Source organism: Chiloscyllium plagiosum, unplaced genomic scaffold (assembly GCF_037043375.1).
Source record: "Chiloscyllium plagiosum isolate Xiang-an unplaced genomic scaffold, Cpla_swu_hap1 HiC_scaffold_36, whole genome shotgun sequence".
NCBI lineage: Eukaryota > Metazoa > Chordata > Chondrichthyes > Orectolobiformes > Hemiscylliidae > Chiloscyllium > Chiloscyllium plagiosum.
The window spans coordinates 44,531,476-44,544,680 of record NW_028270174.1 but is presented as its reverse complement, the minus strand read 5'-3'; the positions used below and the strand labels follow the sequence as shown (position 1 = coordinate 44,544,680).

The 13,205-nt window shown below is 42.5% G+C and overlaps 1 protein-coding gene across 1 annotated transcript in view; it reads right to left on the bottom strand.

Annotated features, from left to right (window-relative positions):
- The window catches only part of gucy1b1 (guanylate cyclase 1 soluble subunit beta 1), a 200,685-nt gene that overhangs the window by 72,036 nt on the left and 115,444 nt on the right, over positions 1–13,205 (bottom strand). Inside the window, exons 7-8 of the mRNA XM_043708804.2 lie at positions 4,843–4,959; positions 4,607–4,740 (exon numbers count right to left, since the gene is read on the bottom strand). Of these exons, the coding sequence (XP_043564739.2) occupies positions 4,607–4,740; positions 4,843–4,959 (251 nt within the window). The remainder of the gene's footprint in view (positions 1–4,606; positions 4,741–4,842; positions 4,960–13,205) is intronic.

The following is a 13,205-nucleotide window of genomic DNA, read 5'->3' as shown; positions in this document are numbered from 1 at the left end:
ACAATCTTGAGGTGTAAAATGTGGTGTAAAATGTCAGAAGCTGCAAAGGCATTGTGAATAACTTGTTAATACTGATGTAAATGTAAGGACGTAATAGTCCAGTAGGATGCACATGTATAGTCATTCTATCTGATCCTAACAAAGTCACCCTACCAACCTTGTCATCAAGTCAGTCACATGGCACAGAAACAAACCCTTCACTCCAACCAGTTCATGCCAAACATAATCTCAAACTAAACTAGGCCCACTTGCCTGTCTTTTGCCCATATCCCTCCAAACCTTTTCTATTCATATATTTATCAAAATGTCTTTTAAATGTTGCAATTGAATCCACATCCACCACTTTCTCAGGTAGTAAATTATACACGCAAATCTCCCTCTGTGTAAAGAATTTGCCCCTCATGAATTTTGTTAAAATCTCTCTCCTCTCACCTTAAAAATGCACCCCTTAATGTGGAAATCCCCTATCTGAGGGAAAAGATAATTACTATTTACCCTATCTATATCTCTCATTATTTTATAACCTTCTATGTGGCTGCCTCTCAACCTTCCTTACTCCGTGAAAACAGTCCCAGCCTATCCAGCCTTTCTTTATAACTCAAACCTTTAATAGCTAGCAACATCCTGGTGAATCTCTTGAATCTTCTGCAGTTGAATAATAACCTTCTGACAACCGGGCGATCAGAACTGGACACAGTATTCAAGTAGAGGCCTTACTAATGTTCTGTACAAACCTTTGAAAAGTCACCTACCTCGAATATTTAGTTGACAGCTTCAATCTTGTCATGACCACATCTGCATAATATCCATAAGATCATACCCATTCACCTACACTGTGATGCTAATTTATTTATTTCCCTAAATTCCCTTTGCAGGAGCTCTCGGGGCGTAAGCTCAGGATTATTCCCAGTGCCATGTGCTGGTGAGGCCAGAAATAACAAGGTGATACAGATGAATGGCATGGCTAAAGAGCTGGTGTAGGAGGCAGGATCATTGGGGTCTCTTCCAAGGCAAGTTGATCCCTGTACAAGAAGGGTTGCATCTAAACCAGAGGGGCACCAATGTCTTGGCAGGGAGGTTTGCTAGTACCACTCAAGAGAGTTTAAACTAGTGTGTCAGGGGTGGTGGCAACCAGACCAGTAGGTCAGCATTTGGAATGATTGAGGAGAAGGTTGATATTAAGTCAAATAGGAAGAACAGGCAGGGCCAGGTTAAATAAACAAATGTTTTTTTTTAAATCACATGAGCTTTGAGCCTGAATTAGTACATGGAACCACGATGTTGTAACCATCATAAAAGTCAGGTTGAGAGATGGCTAGGACTATAACTCAACATTTCAGAGTTTCAATGTTTCAGGCATGATAGACAGGGGTGGAGTTACATTATTGATAAAGGAGAATGTCACACCTGCACCATGAGCCCATTTTGGAGGGCCCATCTAACAGCATAATTTGGCTAGAACTCAGGAAAAAGGAAGGTGCAATCACTCTGATGGGGTTGTACAAAAACGTCCTCCCAATAGCCAGCCGGTGGAACAGATATGGAAACAGATCATGAAAAGATGCAAAGACAACAGGGTTGTTGTAGTAGGTGACTTTAATTTCCCTAATGTTGACTACGACTAGTGCGAGGGGATGGAGGATGGGAATTTGTTTGGTGTGTCCAGAACGGTTTTTTGAAAGAATATGTAAATGGAGAAGGGGCCATACCAGACTCTGTATTGGGGCATTAAGCCAGCCAGGTGATCAAAATGTCAATCTGGGAGCATTTTGGTAATTGTGTCAATAATTCTGTAAATTGAGTTTTTTGTGGATAAGGAAAAGCGCAGTTCTCAGGTGAAAGCACTTAACTAGGAGAAGGCTAACTACTACCATATTGGGCGTATGGATGGCAAGATTCATGAACCTTGGGTAATAAGAGAGATGAAAAGATTAGTCAAAAAGTAAAAGGAAATATACATAAAAGGCTTAGAAAACCAAAATCAAATAAGGCCCTTGAGGGGAATAGAACTTTGACAAGAAATTAGAAGGGCTAAAAGGGCTATCAAGTGTCCTTGGCAAGTAGGACTAAGCAGAATCCCAAAGCATTTGAATGTGTATTAGGAACAAGAACGTAGCTAGGCAAAGGATAGGTCCACTTAAGGACAAAGGAGGGAATTTATGTCAGAGGAAGTGGGTGAGGTCCTTAATGAGTACTTTGCATTGGTTTTAACTGAGGAGAAAGACATGGAGACATGGTGATAGTAAGATTAAGGAGGGTATGTTTACATTCTAGGGCATGCTGATCTTAAGGTGGTGGTGATTATATCTTGTCAATATCAAAGTAGATAGTAGAATGATTCAGGCTTCTGGACCCACAGCTTCTTTGGTTATTGGGAGTCTAACTTCTTCCTGAGGCACCAAATTCTAAAACCTTTCAAGAGTTGATGGATAATTCTCCTATCCCAAAATACTGAACAAGGCGAGAGAGATTGCTGGGCCCTTGACAGAGATTTTTGTGTCCTCTACAGCCAAGGCAAGGTCTTAAAAACAATTGGAGAATGCTGTTCCTTTGTTTAAGAGGAACAACAGAGATAATCCAGGAAATTTTAGGCTGGTGAGCCTTTGAGTGAGCCCTCACTGGTAGGGAAATTATTGAAGAAGAGTTTTAGGACCATGAAAAGAAGAACGGACTTATGAGGTATAGCCTGCAGTGCTTTCTCATCTCACAAACCTAATTGAGTCTTTTGATGAAGTGACAAAGGTGACTGATAATGGTAGGGCAGTAGATACTGTCTACGCTTACTTTCATGAGGCATTTGATAAGTCCCCCATGGTAGACTGGTCCAGAAGATTAAGTTGCACACAAGTAGGCAAGTTGGATACAAAATTGGTTTAGTCACAGAAGACAGAGGGAGGTTGTGGAGGGATGTTTTTCTGACTGGAGGTCTGTAACCAGTGATCTTCCACAAGGATCAGTACTGGTACCTCTGTTGTTTGTAATATATACAAATGATTTGGATGAAAACGATGGTGGTCTGATTAGTAAGTTTGCAGACGACACAAAAATTAGTAGAGTTACCGACAGTGGGGAAGGTTGTCAAAGGATACAGCAGGCTATTCGACCAATTGAAAAGTTAGATAGAGAACTGGCAGATCAAGTTTAATCTGGACAAGTATGAGGTGATACATGTTCGGTCAAATCCAAGAGAAACGTATATAGTAAATGGCAGGAATCTTAGAAGCACTGACATACAGAGGGATCTTGTGGTGCAAATTCATAACTCCCTGAAAATGGCAACACAAGAAGGTAAAGCTGCATATGGCAAACTCGCCTTCATCAGTCGCTGCACTGAATATAAAAGTTGGCAAGTCACGTTGCTGTTGTGTAAAATTTTAGTTCAGCCGCATTTGGGCTGAACACAACCTATCCTATGCTGGGTATCATTATCAAAAGGAGTTGCCTTGCAATGCCACCATATCTTTTTGCTTTGCAAGCGAATGTTCCTCCCTCTTAAACACTTTTGACCTCTACTTAGTTTCGAAAGTCCTATAGCCCTAGTCATTCAATTTGCCAGGACACTGGTCACAGCATGGTTCAATGACACCTGTCTCAGCTGTATATCTCTCTTCTGCCCCATTGCTCTATGAACTGAAACCCATGAGTGGAGCATCCCAGATGTCAGTGCTTCAGCTTCAGCTATTCACTAATCAATAAATTAAATAGGTGAACCAAGTGGAACATATCCAGCTTTGCTGATAACCACAAAGCTAAACAGGAAAATAAATTATGACAGAACAACAGATGGGCTGGAAAGAGATGTAGGCTGGTCAAGTGATTGGCCAAGAGGTTGCAAATGGAGCATAATGTAGACATATTTGAAATTATGCACTTGGCAGAAACAGTAAAAAAGTAGAACTCATCACTCAGAGGGTTGGGAATGACAGCAATTCTCTACACAAGTGGGCTGTGATTACTAAGTTAATGTGGTATACTTGGGACTGAGATGAAAGATTTTTTGGGTACTATGGAATATGAAAATAGGATGGGAAAGTGGGATTGGTGTAGAACTTCAGCCATGTTAATATGACACAGCAGGATTGAGAGACTGAAGGATCTACTCCAGCTCTTATTTCTTATGTTCTTGCAGCATACGGGGAAACCCAAGTCCTGGAGCAGCACAACTTACGATGATGCAGCTGAGTGCCGATGCGGAGCGGACTGGAGGATGTTGGACTGGGACCTGGCGCAGACAGTCAACGCACGGACTCACTGAGCTGCTGCAATCTAATGTGTATTTGATACTCTTTACTGGATTGTAATATCAATCCTTTAACTATGCTATAGCTATCTCATTTCTAACTTTTTTTTAGGTACTGTAAGTAATGGTACTACTTTGCCTTTTATTCCACTTTTGAATCCAAGATTTGTATCGAGGTGCTTGTACCTAAGACGGCACCATTAGAGGGCAGCAATTGTAAAACCTTTTCACAGTACTTCTTTACTGGAGTATACATGACAATAAAGGATATTCTATTATCATCAACAAAAAACACTAAAATTCATTCAAATATCATGTTGATAAATGGTATTTTGCAGCTATTTTGTGAAAAATAAAAAAATATACCTGGGAGAACACAAGAAAAGTATATTATCTGCTTCAGGTAAATGGATCATCTGTCCTTTCACACGTAAACAGCTGATTTCAGCACCAGTCAGGTCATCATCAGATTCTGTCTTTACACCATTCAGCAAGCCTTCCTACAGTGGATAAACAAACACTTATTTTCAATAAACTCGAGGAAAAGCGTCATGAAGTAAACTTTACAGGAATTTATTGTGCTGTACAGAGTTAAAGTTTACCTTGCTTCTTAAAACAAAAACTGTATTAATGTGTGAGAGGATTCCATGAAACGTAAAGTCAATATGTGGGCGGACCAAACAGAAAACTGACCGAAGATTACAACTTCCAGGCTGAAGCTGAAGGAAGAAAAATGATCAATTAAAAAATGATAACCTATTAATGTTTCCATGAATCAAAATCACAAATTAAATAGTTCTATTATGTAGGAACAAAGTCAAGAGGCAAAACAAATTTAATTCTTTTCAAGGCATCGAGCAAAATCAGATCCTCCAGGGAAGCAGTGAGGAAGGTGATAGCAGGGAAAATAAAGCAGGCAGGTTGACACCCGCTGACTTCCCGCAACCAGGAATTAAGCTCTACTTGAGAAAGCCAAAGCTTCACTTTCCCACACTGCTGCCAGGTGAGGCTGTTATATCATCAACCAAGGTCAGTTAAAGACTTTTTCATACCAATGTGGTGATTGGCTTTTCCTGCCAGGTGAAAATGGTAGTGATATTCTGGAAAAATTAAGGAAATGGCCTGACTGCGAAGTTTTTTGGGTATGTGGTGCAGGCCTCATTCTGAGCCAATCTGGGAATAATCAAGACTGGATCACAGCTAAGCAGTCCTTTTCACAGAGAACCCCATCTGTAAAACCTACCCCTCCAGCCAAGGAAATTAACCTCTCCAGCTGCTTCTGGATTTTGGCCTTGCTGTTCAGTCAGCAAGCTTGGCATGTGAGGCAGCATTGCTGTTCACAGTGGTCCCCAACCACTGTTTGGTAGCAGTCTTCAAGTGGGGGGCAGGGCACCACTGTTAGAAGAAATGATTCACTACAAAGCCCATCAGGTGATAACATAGCATAAGAACAGTGGGCTTTGCCATTCACAATATATCTGATGCTTTTGGGTGGTCACCACCCTGCTTAGGGAAAAGGATCAGAAAATTCTGCTGATAAAGATGACCTTGTAAGGCAGACTTTATGAGAATGTATTATCCAGTGGAGAGGTTCTCTCACCAGGAATGCATACCTCGAAATCATGGAAGCAGAGATCTAAGGTTGAGAAGTAGAAGTTGAAACTGTTACAGAGTCTCAAACCTATCCATGGGCGAAATTGTTGGCAGTCCTTGGATTGTCCCTTTAATTGGCTTGGACAGAGATTTGGAATCGCAGGAGTGAAAATCCAGTTGGAACATGCAAGTGTGGATATAATTTAAGCACATGTATCATGACATTATCTTAAATTTAGAAGGCAGCTTAGCAGAGGCAGTGGCCTGGAACCCCATACAAAAATATGGAGTTGAAAGGAGAGACAAGATTCCAGCAAAGTGAATGGAATGCCAAAACCTCAGAGCAGAACTTTGAAATTTCCTAAACAACAGACACACCAGCTGAGGAGCTGCAGAGTGCATGCCACTCCTGAACCAGGCTTGGAGTATGTCCAGGGCACTTCTGGGCCCTCAGAATGGCTGCAGACCTGCTCGCATTGAAACATACAGCTGGTATTGGTTATGGAAGGCAGTAATGCCTGAGAATACTATCATTTATCATTACTTGATTGAGGGTCCACATGGGGCAGGATCAGGGTCAGGGGGTAAACTGGTGGGAGACCCCAATAACTTTTCTCTGGGAGGCCCAAAGTATTTACCAGCAAGACAGCACTTAACTAGAAAGCTCTGGGCCTCCCACACATTGCAGGACCCAATTAAATGGAAATCTGTAATGGACATTTGGGCCTTCCCCAGCATCAGATCCAGAATAGTCTTTATCCTAAATGGATTCAGAAGTCCAAATCAAGCATATTTCTTCAATATAGTTCAGAATTTTCTCCTTACACTTTACACAAACAGTATCTCAAAGATATTTGGAGAATTAAATGCTTTAAAAATATTCACTCGATAGTTATTCAAATCGAAGAATCCCTACAATACAGAGAGGCCATTCGGACCATCAAGTCTACACAAACTCCAAAGAGCATCTCACCCAGACCCACCCCAACCCCATTCCTGCATCAACCATAGCTAATTCACTTAGTTGGCACGTCCTTGGACACCACAGGGCAATTTAACATGGCCAATCTATCCCGACAGTGCAGCATGGTGGCTCAGTGGCTAGCACTGCTGCCCCACAGCGCCAGGAACCCGGGTTCGATTCTAGCCTCAGGCAACTGACTGTGTGGAGTTTGCATATTCTCCCCGTGTCGGTGTGGGTTTCCTCCGGGTTGGGTGAATTGGCCATGCTAAATTGCCCAGTGTCAGGTGCATTAGTCAGGGGTAAATAGACGGTAACAGAATGGGTCTGGGTGGGTTACTCTTCAGAGGATCGGTGTGGACTTGTTGGGCCAAAGGGCCTGTTTCCATACTATAGGGAATCTAATCAAATCTAACCTACATGTCTTTGAACTATGGGAGGAAACCAAAGCACCCAGCAGGAACCCATGCAGATATAGGGAAAACTTGCAAACTCTACACAGTCACCCAGGTCCCTGGTGTTGTAAGTCAGCAGTGCTAACCACAATGTCACCACTTGTGCCATTATGCTGCCCCTCTTCAGACATCATTGATTCCCCTGTTTGTTTGCTCCTCAACCTCTCAAAATGTAGAAGCCTACAGAATATTCTAAGAAGTGTGATTACACACTTTTGATGCTCAACTCTACCAAGTGGCTTCTACCATATTCTCTTATGACATCCTTCATTTCCAGGACAACATCTTCCCTTACTCGGGCTGTAAATTAAATGTCCTTCTCCCTTTCCATTTCTTTTTTCAACATTATTCTTCCTGGAAATTAGGAGTTAGGAAATTAATCATTAACGTTTCCACACAACTATGATATTGTACATACGTGGGAGATTTTGGCCAGGAATGAGGTTGTATGTTCCCAAATGTCCAGCTGGCAACTGAAGAATCTCTGATGCCCTGTTGGGCTTTCAGGATTGGTCATGACAGCAGAAAAGGTTATTTCCAAGGGAAGACGTGCCTCAATAGACAGTATGAAAGGAGCAGAGATCTGAGGGGTGATCAATCCAGATATGGAAATAAGAAACCTTCAACTTTACTTGTGGGAGAAGAGGGCACATAACTTCAGAAAAACATCAATAGTCAGTTCCGGAGTACTGAATGTGACAAAGAACAAAGAAAATTACAGCACAGGAACAGGCCCTTTGGCCCTCCAAGTCTGCACCGATCAAGATTCACTAACAAAACCTGTTGCCTGTTTTCTATCCCTCTGCTTCCTGCCCATTCATGTATGTGTCCAGATACATCTTAAATGATGATGCTATCGTGCCCACCTCTACCACCTCCACTGGCAACATGTTTCCGGTACCCACCATCTTCTGCGTAAAGATCTTTCTATGCATACTTCCTTAAACTTTTCCCCTCTCACCTTGAACTTGTGACCCTGAGTAATTGATGCCCCACTCTGGGAAAAAGCTTCTTACTATCCATCCTGTCTATACCCCTCATGACTTTGCAGACCTTAATCAGGTTCCCCCTCAACTTCCGTCTTTCTAATGAAAATAATCCTAATCTACTGAACCTCTCTTCATAGCTAGCGCCCTCCATACCAGGCAACATCCTGGTGAATCTCCTCTGCACTTTCTCCAAAGCATCCATACCCAACTGGTAACATGGTGACCAGAACTGTTATGCAGTATTCCAAATGTGGCAGAACCAAAGTCTTATACAGCTATAACATGACGTGCCAACTCTTGTACTCAATACCCCATCCTAAGGTCCTGGGGAGTGTTGCTGAACAAAGAGACCTTGGAGTGCAGGTTCATAGCTCCTTGAAAGTGGAGTTGCAGGTAGATAGGATAGTAAAGAAGGCATTTGGTATGCTTTCCTTTATTGGTCAGAGTATCGAGTACACGTGTTGGGAGGTCATGTTACAGCTGAACAGGACATTGATAAGGCCACTGTTGGAAAATTACATGTAGTTCTGGTCTCCTTCCTATCGGAAAGATGTTGTGAAACTTGAAAGGGTTCAGAAAATATTTACAAGGATGTTGACAGGTTGGAGGATTTGAGCTATAGGGAAAGGTTGAATAGGCTAGGGCTGTTTTCCCTGGAGTGTCGGAGGCTGAGGTTTACAAAGTTGAGGGGATGGATAGGATAAATAGACAAAGTCTTTTCCCTGGGTGGTGGGGGGGGGGGTCCAGAACTAGAGGGCATAGATTTAGGGTGAGGGGGAAAGATATAAAAGAGACCTAAGAGGAAAATATTTCACTCAGATGGTGGTACATGTATGGAATGAGCTGCCAGAGGAAGTGTGGAGGCTGGTAAATTGCAACATTTAAAAGGCATCTGTATGGGTATATGAATAGGAAGGGTTTGGAGGGATACGGGCCGGGTGCTGGCAGGTGGGACTAGATTGGGTTGGGATGTCTGGTTGGCATGGACAGGTTGGACCGAAGAGTCTGTTTCTGTGCTGTCCATCTCAATGATTCTATGCCGTCTGCCTTCTTGACCATTCTATTGACCTGCATTGCCACCTTCAGGGAACAATGGACCTGAACACCCAGTTCTCTCTGTATATCAATTTTCCCCAGAGCTTTTCCATTTACTGTATAGTTTGCTCTTGAATTGGATCTTCCAGAATGCATCCAGAATGCTCGGATTGAACTCCATCTGCCATTTCTCCACCCATCTCTCTCATCTATCTACATTCTGGCCTATTCTCTTCACTATCTGCAACTCCCCCAACCTTATGTGTCATCTGCAAACTTGCTATTCATACCACCTATACCTTCCTCCAAATCATTTATGCATATCACAAACAACAGTGGTTCCAGCATAGACCGCTGTGGAACATCACTGGTCGCAGTTCTCCATTTTAAGAAACTCCCTTCTTCAACTTCTCTCGATCTGCTCCTGCCCAGCCAGTTCTTTATCCATCTAGCTTGTATACCCTGGACCTCATGCAATTTCACTTTCTCCATCAGCCTACCATGTGGAACCTTATCAAATACTTTATTAAAGTCCATGTATATAACATCGACAAACTTCTCTCACTGATCAACTTTGCACTTCCTCAAAGAATTCTATTACATTGGAAAGATATGATCTTCCCGGCACAAAACGGTGCTGCCTATCACTGAAAGCCCATTTTCCTCTAAATGGAAATAGATCCTATCCCTCAGTATCTTCTCCAGCAGCTTCCCTACCATTGACATCAGACTCACAGGTCTGTAATTACCTGGAGTATCCCTGCTACCCTTCTTAAACAAGGGGACAGCATTAGCAATTCTCCAGTCCTCTGGGACTCCACCTGTGTTCAAGGATGCTGCAAAGATATTTACTAAGGCCCCAACTATTCCCTCTCTCACTTCCCTCAAATACCTGAGATAGATTAGATTAAATTACCTAGTGTGGAAACAGGCCCTTCGGCCCAACAATTCCACACCGACCCACCGAAGCGCAACCCACCCAGACCCATTCCCCTACACTTACCCCTTCACCTGACACTACGGGTAATTTAGCATGGCCAATTCACCTAACCTGCACATTTTTTGGATTGTGGGAGGAAACCGGAGCACCCGGAGGAAACCCACGCAGATACTGGGAGAATGTGCAAACTCCACACAGTCAGTTGCCTGAGGCAGGAATTGAACCCGCGTCTCTGGCACTGCGAGGCAACAGTGCTAACCACTGTGCCACCGTGCCGCCCACTGGACTTCTGGACTTAGGGGCTTGCCCCCTTAATGCCTTTTAGAATACCCAACACTTACTCCCTCCTTGTGCCAACTTTAACAACAGTAATCAAACATCTATCCCTAATCTCAACATCCATCATGTCCGTCTGCTCTGTGAAGCAAAGTACTCATTAAGAATCTCACCCATTTTCTCTGTCTCCATGCATAAAATTTCCTCCTTTGCATGGGCCAACCCTTTCTCTTGTTATCCTCTTGCTCCTTATATATGAATAAAAGGTTTTGGGATATTCCTTAATCATGTTTGCTAAAGGTATCTCATGACCCCTTTTAGCCCTCTTAATTCCTCATTTCAGATTGGTGCTATTTTCCTGATATTCATCTAAAACTCTGTCTGTTTTCAGTCGCTTAGACCTTATACTTCCCTTTTCTTATTAGCTAGTCTCACAATTTCACCTGAAATCCATGGTTCACTAATCTTGCCATTTCTATCCCTCATTTTCACAGGAACATATCCCTCCTGAACTCTAATCAACCTCTCTTTCAGAGGGTTAGATAGGGTGGACAGGGAGAGCCTTTTTCCAAGTATGGTGACATCGAGCACGAGGGGGCATAGCTTTAAATTGAGGGATGATAGATGTAGGACAGATGTCAGAGGTAGTTTCTTTACTCAGAGAGTAGTAAGGGTATGGAATGCTTTGCCTGCAACGGTTGTAGATTCGCCAACTTTAAGTACATTTAAGTCGTCATTGGACAAGCATATGGACGTATATGGAATAGTGTAGGTTAGATGGACTTCAGATTGGTATGACAGCACCAATCGGCGCAACATCAAGGGCCGAAGGGCCTGTACTGCATTGTAATGTTCTATATGTTCTATAAAAGCCTCACACATATTAAATGTGGATTTACCTTCAAACAACTGCTCCCAATCTATATGCTCTAGCTCCTGCTGAATTTTGCTATAGTTGGCGTTCCCCCAATTTAGCACTCTTCCTTTAGGACCACTTGTGTATGAGTATTCCAAAACTTACGGAATTGTGATCACTATTCCCAAAGTAATCTGCTACTGAAACATCAACCACCTGGCCAGGCTCATTTTGCAACACCAGATCCAGATGGCCCCTTCCCGAGTTTGACTATTTACATACTGCTCTAGGAAAACCCTCCTGGATGCTCCTTACAAATTCTATACCATCGCGAGCTCTAACAGTAAGTGAATCCCAGTCAATGCTGGGAAAATTAAAATCTCCTATCACCACCATCCTGTTACTCCTACATCTTTCCATAATCTGTTTACATATTTATACCTCTATCTCACACTTGCTGTTGGGAGGCCTGTAGTACTGCCCCAACATTATTACCGCACCCTTCTTATTTCTGAGCTCTGCTAATATTGCCTCACTGAGGAGTCCTCCATTGTGCCCTCCTTCAGCACAGCTGTGATATCCACTTTGACCAGTATTGCAACTCCTCCACCCCTTTTTACCTCCCTCTCTATCCCACCTGAAACATCGATATCCTGGGATATGTAGTTGCCAAGCATACCCTTCCCTTAATCAAGTTTCAGTAATATCAATAACAGCATACTCCCAAGTACTAATGCAAGCCTCAAGTTCATCTGCCTTACCTGCTACATTTCTTGCATTAAAACAAATGCACCTCAGACCACCTGTCCCTTTGCATTCATCATCTGTTCCCTGCCTACTCTTCTCCTTAGTCACGTTGACTTCATTATCTCTGTCCTTAGCGGCCTTAGTTACTACCTCCTAACTGTCCACTAACCTCCTTGTTTGGTTTCAATCCCCTGGTACATTAGTCTAACCCCTCCCCAACAGCATTAGCAAATACACCCCCAAGGACATTGGCTCCAGTCCAGCCCAGGTTACATTGTCCTTGTTTTTTTTCAGGAGGTTGAAAAAACATAGGCTCTGAAATGTCTGAGCTCAGTTACATTTCCTATAAGATCCTGTTTGTGATTTTACCTTTTGTGACAAGGGACATTTATGGGGATTGTTGTAAGTATTTGGAACAACATCATTAAGTTGGCATAATCTATTGAGTTTTTGGATAGGTTAACTAATTCTGTACTCTGTTCTCTTCTGTTTGTGTTTCATTCGGTAATCTTAAAAATAAATTGCTTTGCTTAAAACTAAGTGGTTTGACCAGCTGCATCTCCCCTGGATAATCCAGACTATACCTGCTTAGATAAATGAGCAAAGTTTGGGTCTAGGCTACTTTCTTGAAATGTTTTGAGGAGTTCTGGCCTGGTCATAACAGATTGGAACTCTTTGCGGGATTTGTTCCATAGTTCCAAACTGGCATTAAGGTTGTTGGACTCAAAAACAGTGAGTGGGAGGCTTTAGTGTCTTTTGTTCTGGGTATTGATTCAATTGGTTTTAACAGTGCTTGAGATAGCAATGGCTCTTTCAGTCACTAGGAGTTTTCTGGGGATGGAAGAAATGACCTTGGAGGTTTTACAAAAGGTGATTAAGGTGAAGTTGGAATTAGCAGACAAGCTGGAGGTGGAGCTGCCTCCTTCCATGAGGAAAGAGAAATAATTACAGCAATAGCTCAATATTAAAATTGGCAGAAAACACCATCAGAATCTGTAGAGATAGCTAAAATTTAATTGGATGTGAAGCAGCTTGAGTTAGAGGCAAAACACAGGGAAACAGCAACAAAAATGAAACAGTTTGAATTACGATTAAAAGCAGAAGAGAGAGAAA